Source organism: Sander lucioperca, chromosome 24 (assembly GCF_008315115.2).
Source record: "Sander lucioperca isolate FBNREF2018 chromosome 24, SLUC_FBN_1.2, whole genome shotgun sequence".
NCBI classification, from domain to species: Eukaryota; Metazoa; Chordata; class Actinopteri; order Perciformes; family Percidae; genus Sander; species Sander lucioperca.
The window spans coordinates 16059701-16072443 of NC_050196.1; the positions used below are offsets into that span (position 1 = coordinate 16059701).

General features: G+C 38.1%; 1 protein-coding gene across 18 annotated transcripts in view; it reads left to right on the top strand.

Moving 5' to 3' along the window:
• LOC116044431 (inositol polyphosphate-4-phosphatase type I A-like) overlaps positions 1-10785 on the top strand; it is a 48507-nt gene extending 37722 nt beyond the window's left edge. For 9 of the 18 annotated variants that reach the window (XM_031291568.2, XM_031291574.2, XM_031291577.2 and 6 more), the window contains one exon: positions 1913-3477. In XM_031291568.2, the coding sequence (XP_031147428.1) occupies positions 1913-2093 (181 nt within the window). In that variant the 3' untranslated portion in view covers positions 2094-3477. Of the gene's footprint in view, positions 1-809; positions 1707-1912; positions 3478-7263; positions 7425-8274 lie in introns of those variants that run through there. The other 9 variants (XM_031291575.2, XM_031291581.2, XM_031291582.2 and 6 more) reach the window with 5 other exon arrangements.
• Positions 10786-12743: the final 1958 nt, after the last annotated feature.

The window sequence follows — 12743 nt, forward strand, 5'->3', positions numbered from 1 at the left end:
TGCAGCCAAGTCAGAGAGTTTTAGTGAAATGCTTTTTTTCCCGCATGGGATATTTGACTTGCAGCACGCCGCATACACACATACCTGTACAAAAGCAGACTCGTCCATCTGTTAAACCGATTTAAAAGAGAAAAGAAAAATTGCAGAATAAAAAGATCATTTTGGAAGAGAAGAAACTAAGTAAAAACAAATAATTAGGGAAAAAAAACTGACAGTCCGAGTTCCAAGTGTTCAAATATTCAAAGGTTTTGAATAAATGTCCTTTAACTGAAAGCTGAAACTGAGGAAAGGAAACTAAATAAACAACCGATTTCCAGAAAGCATGTCGTTTTAAAATGCTTTCCAGAACACAGTTTGTGGTCTGGAAAAAGACATCTACTGACCAAAATAACCAACATGTTAAAAGACAGCAGACAGTGACGTAGAGGGAATTCATATTTCCAAACAGAGCTTTATTGATAATGATGTGATTCTGTTCCAGGACAGAAATCGTGTTGTCTTTAAAAGTCCCCACAACTCACAGAATATAGGTTTTATATTTGTTTGTATTTTTGTGTCAAAAAGGTGTGTGTGTGTGTGTGTGTGTTGTTCTAAGTGGAGTTTCATGTGCCTTTGTTATATTTTGTTGTTAAGCCCATGTAAAAAAAAAAAGAAAGATGTAATCACACCTGTCTGCATTGTACTTGTACTCAATAAAGTTGCACTGCCACAAAGATACTCGCATGATACGACATCTCTTCTCCTTTTCCTCACCCCTTTTTCTTCTTCTCCTCACATCTCTCCTTTTTCCCTCCCCTCTGCCTCACCAGCCGATGAGCATGAAAATAGCATTTGGATCATTTTTAGAGCTTGAGTTGTTGAAGTTAAGAATGGTTTTGAGCTGTGATGCATGTTGGAAAAAGCTTGGAGATGTTGTACCCTTTCCCTCCAAATTTTCCCTCCATTCCCCCCTTTTTTCAAGTAGTTGAAAATGAGCAATGGACAATACACCTTTAAAATACATTCTGAAGTCAAGTCTCTACCAGGTACTTACTGCATGTTAGCATTGTTAGCATTTCTCAATGAAACCCAACAGCGTACTAGCTTGTTTGTTAGCTTGCAGACACATTTTGTGTAAAGTTTCTGACCCAGAGTGAAAACTACTTCAATATGTCACCTAATCCCTAATTAAAGATGTTGGTTTTCAATTGTCACAAGTGAAACCAAGACGCTTTTTCTGCAATGTTTTCCTCTGTTTCTTCGTCCTTCTTCACCCCATGTCTTAGAATACATAACCATGGTGAGCCATTGCTGTTTTTCTTATCTTCTTTCCTTTTCTGAAAGACGTAGAAACACCTTTCTTAATTTTCTCTTTTTTCTCTTTCTCTTTTTTCCTCTTCCTCCGTTTCCCGCCTGTTTGACTTTGTCATGATTCGGCTCATCGTTGCGGGATTGTTTTATTCTGGTTGGTTTGTGATTCATTTCCATTTGTTGTGACCTCCATACCATTTGTATTACTTGTTATTATTATGTCACACCATGGATGGCTGTCTATCATCGCGGCTGTGGCTTCTTTGTGATTTATCGCCGGTATCACCTGTTCCTTTGCCATTTCACATCTGTGCATGCATATGTACATGCCATCTGTTTATTTTGGCTTCGTTGCGACACACGCTTTCTTCCTTTCTTCCTTCTTGAAAATCTTTTATTTTCTTTATCATTTTCTCTCCTCCTTCCTCCATCTTTTTTTGCCCTTATACTTTTTTTTCATCTGTTTCCGTCTCTTTTCTCCTCTTTTATTTCCTCCCTCAAACCTCCTTTTCATCTTCCCTCCTCTCTTCCGTCCCTAACCTCTCCTCCACCACCTTCCCCTTCCTCGTACATTTTTTGCTGCTCCACACCTTTTTCCTCCCGCCTTCCCATGACTCGGCAGAATTGGGACAAGGGAGGGGGTGATCCAGAAGAACCTTAGCGGCTTGCTGCCTGTGCGTGACTTCCGGCTGGACCCCAGTCTCCTGTACACGCTGCCCCTGCTGGCCCTCAGCCCCAACCTCTTGGTGGTGTGGATCTTCCTCAGCGTGGCCTATTTCCTGGCCAAACTCCGCTGCAGCTGAACAGCTGCCAGCTGCTCTCTGTTGGGAGTGACCCACGTTTATGAGGAGGGGTGGGAATACTCCACACTGAATCCCCAGGGTGTTTCTGAAACTGTGCCACAGTCCTGTGAGTGTGTATGTAATGCATGCACGCTGATTCGGTACAGCATGTACACACTGTCCCACCCTGACTAAGGGCTTGACACAACTGATGATCCATCTATTAACGACCAAATGTCCCTATGAAACAGCTGCATTGCATCTGTCGAACCCAAAACACAATCTTTATCTGTAGTCCAATAATTGAACAGGTCTGGATGGTTTTAACAGAGTGCAAGTGGTTTATATTCAAGATTAAAAAAATGGTCTTAAACTGTGCATTCACATCTAAAACTCACTGATACAGTTCTGGTGGATAGCGCCCTCTAATGGACAGATCTGTGATCTGTGTGACCGTCAGTGGGTGCTCTGCCTTATTTCTCATTCAATCTTTCACTGACAACAAAGAAGACAGAAAACGCAAAGGGAAAGTTTGTAAATTTGTGAAACATACGGTATATAGGCCAGAAATTACATCAGAGTTGTGAATATGTATAAACATATGCAGATTATATATTAATCTTGCTTTCAGGAAAGAGTTATTGTTGATGGTAGCTATTATAATGGAAATGGATTTCTCTTCTTTTATTTGTGCAATATGTCTAGCTTGTTTGATTTATCATTGTCTTCCATGTGCTTTTGCACCTTACAAGCTAAAGTGGTGGAAACAAAAGCTTTTATTTGGTGCCAAAATTAAGTAAGCTTACAATGCTTATGTATATTTTTTCTTACGGTATTTGTTTTATTTAGTTTTTTAAGTCTTCCTGCTTTTTAGACAGTAGAAGGAGGTATTTTGCTTCTACTTCAGCCTGTGCACTTTTCAGCTGATTTGGGTCAGTAATGACTACGTTTACATGCAGCTAAATATATCTATTTTGACTAATATTAACCAAACTTTAGCCTTTAAAAAGAATCAATCTTTTAAAAGTAGTTGTCTGTTCACCCATATCTCAGAACAGTAGATAAATACATGAAAAAAGCGTGTGAAAACTTTGTATTTGTTGGGTTGTTTAGTCCAAGATAAATGAACTGAGCTCATGTACACACTTCAACCAGACTAAGATAATGATATGGCCCAATTCAATGAAAACGTTAGTGCATAAACAGTACTGCTACATAAAAAAACATGAATCTTCTGCACCCCCCTACTCATTTGGCTCAAAGTGTTTTATATACCTTGCATACCTTGAATCAGGCCCAGTGACAACATGCATGACAATTTCCCAAACATAAGGAGCCATGTGAGTAAAGGCCACTATGTGCATTTTCCTGTTTAGCAAGTTTGTAGCCAAAACAAATATGCCCTTCCTGTGTCAGCTGATTCATCAAGGCAACAACTTTTGCAGTGTTGATACTAGCTGCAGATCTTGTATGCACCATAGTGAGTGCTAGTGTGTCGGCAGCAAATCTTTTATTTGTGTGGTCTTGCATGCAGAATAATTTTGTAGAATAAAATTGCGTAAGGAAATTAATATTTGACCTCCCCATGGGAATTCAGCAAGTAAAAAACGAAAAAATCATCTGCAGCAGGGGATCCCACAAAAGATGGTTCCCATAATCAATGACAATTGTAATAGAACAAACAACACATGCTGACAGGGTATATTAACAAGTCAAGAAGTAGACCTGATTGAAAAGATATGATAACTGCCTAAAACTGCCACATAGGTGATTTCAATGGTTTTGGCTGATAATGCATCTTCTCAGGACTGTGTGGGCTCGTACAGGCCTAATCAACCAGAAGTGAAAACACCTGTGTGGGTGTTCAGAGGCTTACAATTGCTGCAGGATGCTGCAAAATCAAAGCAACAATGAAAAAACAATATAAAAGCAAATATTCAGCTCTCATAGATTAGACAGAAAACAAGACTGAATTCTATGGAGCTTGGAGTGTGCCATCGGAAATAATATACAGTCATTATATACTAAGGTATGCAAGGTATAGTCAGTAAGCAACTGGGGAACATAGTGGAGCATTTAGCAGCAAAAGAGTCACATTTCTTTGGATATATATTTTATATATATACAGTATATATAGTACTCCTGCGTTCAGCAATCAAATTAAATTGTATAGTTAATGTTAATTTATACATTTCTGTTGCCAGTCCTGTGTTCCTGTGTCCCATCATTCCTGAAAACAAGATGGCCTTGAGCTGTTCTAGCCTGGCTGAGGTGTTAATGTACTGTATGGGTTCAGTTCATGTGTAAAAGCAGTGACATGTTTGATGCCGTCGGTGCTTTTATACTTTTGGCTCCCTGAGATTGAGTGTTTTACTGTCACCTACCTTGAGGGCCAGCAATGCACATTTTGGACACTCAAATTGGTCTCATTGTGCCACACCGGTCAGTCAGTGATTCAACCCACATCTGCTCTTCAGCTTTTTACGCCAATGCAGTGAAGATCAGCTCTGTCTCGCCAATTGACAAAGTTGAATCTTTGTGTTTTAAGGATGCAATTTCTAATTGGCTAATGTTGGAATGTATGGTTGTAGGATATTCAGGGGAAATGTGTTTGATTATGCAGTGTAGTGCTGTAGGTTCGACACCCTTTAGAGCATTTATGCGTACCAGTTTACGGTTATTCAGATGTTAACTTTGTAACAAACTGGTACAGATTGCAGCTATGAGTGTTAATATTAGCTTTATAGGGTTGAGTTGCGTCGAGTTAAGGAACTGATTTTATTTGTAGTTGAGCTGTTATAGAGTGAATGAGGAAAGTATCCAAGCTTGTGCCAAATGCTTTAGTCAGGTTTTTAACGGATGAATTCAGGTTCCTAGGATCCGTTTGCAAAGAGATTAAGTCAGAGAAGATGTGTTTGTCTGATGCAGTCCACCTCCATGTTAGTTTATGCGTCCTTGAAATGAGAGAAAATGTGTCAAGTTTGTTTTGTTTAGAGACCTCTCAGTTCACTTTACTGGACAATAATCTGGCATTATTTTATTTAGGGCAGCAATTTACTGGCAGATATTGCTTGAAAAATGACTAAAATAATGAATAAATTTTCAAATTAGATGCTGATTAATTTTCTGTCAATCAACTACTCAATAGACAGATAGCTCTAATCTCACCCCAACTCCAAATTGTTTCCCTTGTTTGTAAAAAGAAGATTTCAGGATGCTTTAGCTTACAAATCATGCACTTTTCATAGAGCTTCCTAGAAAGAATGTGTTATTGTGTGATGCTGTAAACCCCCCAGCTATTTCTTATAAGACACTTATGTTGTTGTGGAAACAATTGTTATTATATTATTATTATAAAGTTAGCGATACTGCAAAGCTCACAGTCTTATTTCCCAGCTACTACAGAATCAGCGCCAATACTGTTTAACCCCAACTGATATTTTCAGCCAAAGTACAGAAATTGAAGATTAAAATACTAAAACTGTTTAAAAACAGGACAGGCTCAGATTTGACTATAGAATATGGCAAAGGGTGGCAATTTAGGAAATAAAAGGGGATAAAAAAAAATGTGTCAAGCACTCCTCAACAAATCTTGCAATAAGAAACCAAGAGTTTTCAGGTTGCTTTACACACTGGAAACCTGCATTGTAAAAATCAATGTCTTAGCCTGTGAAGCCAAACGAGAGCGTCTGTCTCCTCCACAGAGTGTCGAGGCTGCATCTCATTAACATGGAGCCAGTAAGGCAATATATCAGAGCAAAAATAGCCTCCTTTGGGAGTTTACCGTGATCTCATGACCCCTAAACACTCAAACACAGTATAATGATCCATGCACTCTCAGTCATGTCTCTTTTCTTTTTACATTGGTACTGAGAAGTGAGGGCTGGAATATTGAGCTGTGTATCGGTCACTAGAAACACATCCAGTATTTGTTGTAAATACTGACATTTACATCTCTTGTCAGGAATATTGTGTGTTTCTTAAGAGATTAAACCCAAAAGTATTTGTGCTGCGTCACGATACCTTCCGATACCCAGTAGAACAAAATGCATCTAACTGTGTTGTGCTATCTGTTTAAAGGAATAGTTTGCAAAAAAAACAGAAGAATTTAGGAATTATTTCAGGAAATGTGTGTACCTCGTGACTCCAGTTTAGAACTACCTCTGTGAGACAGAAGTTATACGTTAAAGTTTATTTAAAAGAAGTTAAAATTACATTTAAGATACAAATATGTCATTATATAATCACGGAGCAGCAGGGATGTGAAGGAATGGAAATTATTTTATGTAAAATGTATGAAAATTTTCAATTTCTGATACACGTACCATTGCTTCCCCATACTTATACGTGTAATTACACTGAAGTCCTTGCTAAGAGTATTAATTAAAAAGCATTATATCATTGGCCTTAAAGAGAAACATCTCTTTTTTGCCAATGTTTTTCTTGTCTTTGTTTTATTCTTAGTGATTTGTATCTCTGTACATGAATAGTATTTATGTATTGGCTAAAACGTTTGCTATACATTAAGTTATTCCAAAGCAGAGAATATGTAAATAATCTATACAATGCTATAATTATGCTTGTGCCATAAACGTCACGCTGTCACTTTATATCACAGCTTAATATGTGTTGTTATAATATGCAGATTTATGTTTTGGTTTAACTTGACTGTTTTTAGTTGAAATACTTGTCATGCTAATCTGTGACACAACTTGCACTTTCAAACTTCTGAGCCCTCCTGTTAACAAGATAAATCATATTAATAAATCATATTATATGACCAGGTTATTTGGGTTAGGGTTAATTGAAAATAATTTTGTAACTAAGATCATAATTACCTCCTGCAATGTGTTATTATGTTAAAAGGAAGTTATGATGTTGTTTTTTACTGCTGACCAAACCAATGCCCAAATTCAAATATTAATTTAAAAATGTTTTTGTTTTTTTGGGGGGTTTTTTAAGCTTCAAATAATATCTTGTGGGTACATTTTTGTTGTCTGTCAACACTGATTTGTACAGGCAGTGTCTAGAAAAGGTTGTTTTGAAAATATATTTTTAAGCTATTTTAATTCTAAAATCTAGCTTTTGGGTGTGAAAAGTAATTAGACAGATCCCAGGTCAGCAAACAACAGAAAATCTATGGTGTTGAATTATCTTTTAGCTGTGTTTCTTTTCCTCATTTGGCGTTAAGTGCTTTTCCTCTTGAGACCCAGCAGCAGATAAATGTCCAGAAGCTTTAGCCCCGCTGTGTCCCATGTTGCTTTAAATGTACCACGAACCCAAGAAAACCCTGAACGCCACACTCCTGTTGTAATAAACGTTTTCTGCCTCCACCTGCAGAATAGAACCAGACTCTGATGAAATGTTGTGGTCTTTATGGTTGATTGGTTTATCCATTCTTTGCAGCTCAGAAAAATCTTTTTACTAAACTGCCCTTTCCCTCCGCTGTGTGTGTGTGTGTGTGTGTGTGTGTGTGTGTGTGTGTGTGTGTGTGTGTGTGTGTGTGTGTGTGTGTGTGTGTGTGTGTGTGTGTGTGTGTGTGTGTGTGTGTGTGTGTGTGTGTGTGTGTGTGTGTGTGTGTGTGTGTGTGTGTGTGTTCTTGTTTAACTATATTCGTGGGGTCCACAAACCGTGAATAGAGTATACTTGTGGGGTCCCGACAGCTTTCTGGGGCCAAAATGCTGGACCCCACAAGTTTAAAGGTCTGTTTGAGGGTTAAGACTTGGTTTTAGGATTAGGGTTAGAATTAGGTTATGGTTAGGGTGAGGGTAAGGGTTAAGGTTAGGCATTTAGTTTTGATGGTTAAGGTTAGGGTAAGGGGCTAGGGAATGCATTATGTCAATGACTGGTCCCTACAAAGATAGTGAAACGCACTGTGTGTGTGTGTGTTTTGTGTTTTGTGTTTACTGGCGATCATCTGGAATGCAGCAACCTCAGTAACACTTATTTTGTCTGCTGGTCATTTTTAAATAAACAAAAATATGATAATTAATGTGTTCAAACAAGTTACCAAAGTTTGAAAGAGTGCATTTTATTATTTGACTTTATTGATTGTTGATTGTCATTGATTTAAAAAAAAAAATTAATTAAAAATAGCTCAACCCCCAGCAGAGTGAGTATCATTTTCTATTTTAGCATCATTCACACCAACCATCATTTCTATTATTTTGCCCTCATCCATGCCCCCGTTGTGTCTCCTCAGCGAGGGCTGCAGGCGAGAAAACACCTTGAAGAACGTTGGATGCCGAAAGTATGCGTTTAACTCGCTGCAGCTCAAGGCCTTCCCCAAACATTACCGACCCCCTGACGGCACCTACGGGAAAGTCGAAACCTGATTGGACCTCTGCGTAAGGAATGTGACTGGACAGTATAGCTGTGTTTTGAGAAGGCCGAGATCAGACTCGGTACATTAAAGATACTGTGTTTAGAAATGTCAGCTGGTTACTGTATCAGAGGTTTTGGATTAGGTTTATTTGAAGGTAAACTCAGTGATTCAGTGTCACACTAATAAATAGTTGCACCTTCCTTTAAAAAACTCGCAGATTTCTACCACCTTGGTATGGAACTGTTGTAACTGGGTTTTTTTTGTATAACAGTAGTTGCTTATGCCATATCATGCATAACACGCTGACTACAAGAATTTTTCCCTTGGTAGTGTCGAGCTCTAGGGTTTTTATTTCTTACTATAAAAATGTATATAAACAGCACTGCCTCACCCCTGATCAAGGACTGCTCTACTGTAACCAGTATCAACCACACAAACATTTATATTTATGCTCCACAATGTGAATCATTAAAACCACGTTTAAATTCAGTTATATATAAATAAAACAGTTATGCATTGTCAGCCCACAGTTTTTGGACACATTTGTTTTTTTTTTTACTCCATTCATTATGTCAGCAAGTATCTGTCTATGCAGTTAGGATATTTTCTAAAGCCTTGCATAAAATATTTAGGCTTTGATATTTATAATTGTGGGGGGGGGACGACTCGTCATTCAGAGGATAAGGTTTGTGTAAATTTATATTTTTAATTGTTGTCAACAAATCTCATAAACATACCAAAGACAGTGGCTCTCAGCCCCAAGCCCAAGATGTTAATCTTCAAAAATGTATCACAAATATATTTTTGTTTTTAAAAAAAAAATGAATTAATTACTGGAGTTTGGGACAGCAATAGAGTAGGGCTGGGTTTAAAAAAATGTTCAAACTGATCTTCCTGAACGGTCTGATATTGATTCATAAATATCTCAAAATGGATCTTGTAACCCTAATAGACTTAGGTGACCGCGATCCCAGCCAACATCTCCGTCTTTAAAACGCTCTGTTTTAATATAATATTTTTATCATATGAAACTAGATGGGAATGGGGCTAATAACGCTCCAAAGCAAGGCAACATTTTGGTTAAGGTAAAGCTAGGATGATTGGCTTTAGGTATTTACAGTCTCTGCAGCACGCCCTCGGCCCTAAGAAGGCCATTTTTCTCTGGTCACTACTCACTGTCTATAGAGTCTGTATGGTTGCACTTTGTTGTGTTGACTGCTGTAGTGTGTTCATTTTAAATAAAAGTACATTTATGTAACAATTCTTAATGTAAACAATATTTTATTATTGCACCATGTTAGGGTGAGGCTGAGAACCTCTTTCATATCCAAGCAGAATTGGTATTGTAAATGAAATATCCTTAATTAAATCAATATTGAATCAAATCAGCAATTCACCTTGTGAATCAGAAACAGTTTTGTATATTTGCTGAAAATAAAAATATAAAGTAAAGGTGGCCTTATATTAGGAGTTGTCACTTCACAGACTGAAATGTTAAGTTTCCTGCTCTTTGTTATCCTCACATTTCCCTTTGCATAGTTCGAAAACACTGATCGGAAACGAGTAGCACCATTAGCATCAAGCAAAAAAGCCACAGGAACGCTACCAACTCTGAAGTTTCCATTAGCAAAACATCTGAAAGGAGAAGTCACTTTGTTGATGGTGATCACTGAAACATTACAGCTTGTTAAGAACAGCGAGGATAGCTGTAGGAACTATAACTCAGTATAAGGTGAAGCAAAAGGTTTCAGAAAATTGGATGAAATAAACTAACTAACTAATTAACCAAGTGTCTTCAGTATGTGATGTATGAGTAGGAGAGTCTGCAGGCTGCACCTCTTCATCCCACCTTTTGTTTCTATACAATTTATATTTACTGCTTATGATAAAGAACACTTGGCATTTTTATTATTATTTTAAATTTTAAGAAACAGATTTTTTTTTTTTTTAAATATACATTTCTACTTGAGGCTGGGGCACATGTTATGGACATTTCCTTCATTGAGGACAAAGGGAAACATTTGTTTGTATTGTATCACTTATTTGTAGTTCTTTTCCTCACACTCCCTTGTGAATGAAACTGCCACGTGTATTTGCAGTGATCAGTAACGCAGGGGGGGAGTCACTGCTGTGAAACCACATCCCAGCTCCATCATCTGTGATTAGCCACACTGTCCCATTCACTGCTGAAGACAATCCTACTGTAGACCACTTGTATTCTTCAATCAAAGAAGTACTTTTTGTTCTGTCAACATACTGTGTAGTATATTTGGCATTTTATTGAGATTACAGATTCTATCAATCTGAGAACATCTGTGAAGGTTTGACTGTAGCTGTATGTAAATTGTAACTTGTAAGTATCCGATGCTGAAATAAATATAAAATTGATGTTTTTTGCTTTTTTAATTTGCACTTTTGACTGAAAACTATCTACCTGATTCGTGCTGTTACGAAGGGGTCCCATAGTCCTTTTTCCTACTGCAACATGTCAAAATGTCTTCTGTTGGAAAGTGTCTATTGGGTCTTGACTTTTGGTTGCTGTTACTTGAAATGACAATGAGCTAAAGTAGCCTTAGCTTGTCCAAAGTAAGCTAACTTTAGCTATGCTTGGCATCGTGACAGCGGCCCCAAAGCGAAGCGAAGCATGCCGATATTTCCTACAGGATGACCAACAGCATACGTTAGTCAATCGGACATAACCTCTCCATAACGGCAGCAGTTTGGTCACTTTTAACTTGAGCTAACCGTGACTTCTACTTCTGTTTGTATGGTTCGTTAAAGGTCTGCTTCAGGCGTTGCTTGATGACGCAACCTGGGTTATCGGCATAGATGGGCAATTGGAGTTTCCTAGAAAGTTTCTAACAGAACGGATCTCATTCCCTGTATTCTGGTGCCTTTTAGCAGTTGATTTTGATCTGGCTATACTAGTATGAGAAAAAGAATGGGTATATTTTGTAATTTTACCCAGAGGAATCACATGTATACTAATAAAAAGAGTACAGAAATTGATTTGCAGACTTATTCAGAGACATCCTTAATAATAACCACTCATTGTTTATCTAAGACTTGAGGATCTCTTTATGCTTGCAAGCAATTACAGTTTCTGTGAATCAATTAATTTAATGTTATCAAATGAATGAGTGTAGAGATCAACTGTAATCAAAGTGTTTCTCTGAACTCTCCAATGCACGTCATTCATCTTCCAACCATGTCTAGTGCTACTCCGAATCACCAGGACCTGAGGCCTCCAGTAACTATTATGGGAGCAAAGCAGGAAGTCAGATGAAAAAGCCAAATTCCGTGTAAGGAGGAGGCAGGTTGGGGGGGTGGATGTCTCAAACACACACAGGACTTTCACCCAGGAGACTGGGTTTCGTGTCCCATTTGAAAATAAAAATAAACGGAAAAGGAGTTACGTCACATGCGTAACCGGAAGTTAAGTAATGTAACAGATTATTTAAACCTAAACCACATCTTTTTCTAAGCTTACCTAAGTCATTTTTGAGCCTGAACGTAACCAAACTGCGACCGTTTCACAACATTACCGAAGTGTTTAAATGTGACCGTTAAATGTGAAATGTTCTCTGGTTTCGATACTGTATGAAGACGGAAGACGCTCCTGTGGGTCGTATTTCCCTGCCACTGCTAGGGACGCTGATTAATGACACCTGTGGGTCGTATGGACCTTTTTCACAGCAGACATTTTGACTTGTCATAGTAGGAAAAGCACAGCTGAAATTGATAACCTTAAAGATGGCTCAATTCCATCAAGTGTCCCAGTAAGCTATTTCAGTGAGTCAGCATGCACAATACCAGGGCCTCTCCTAAGTGGAATGCAGCCATCGTGAAAAAGGTCTATTAGAGGGCAGTGTAAGGGTAAGTTGTCTTAAAATCTTATTTTCAATGTATGTATGTAAATTCTGAAGGGCATCAAGGACATAATGTATTTCAACACAATATAACTTATAAAACAATCCATACTGCATGGACTGTGAATATTTGTTGCTTGTTTCATGTTTATCACCTTGGATACATTCAGAAATGTTTTAAAACTATTCCCTAGCACTCTTCTGTTGGGCATCATGGGAATACATTTTCCCTGAATGAGTGCTTTATCATCTGTGGCAGTACAGTGGCTCACTTCTGCCCCAAAGCAAGTTGGCACTGCAGAGTTTGATCCCCGGTCCGGTAGGGCCTTTCTGTGTGGAGTTTGCATGTTCTCCCTGTGTTTGCGTGGGTTTCCTCTGGGTTGAAAATTAGCCGTCTGGCTAACACTGGGTATTTACAGAAATGATGATTAATGTGCATTCATTCATTCATTGTTCCTCTGTTCCCATCACTGTGTG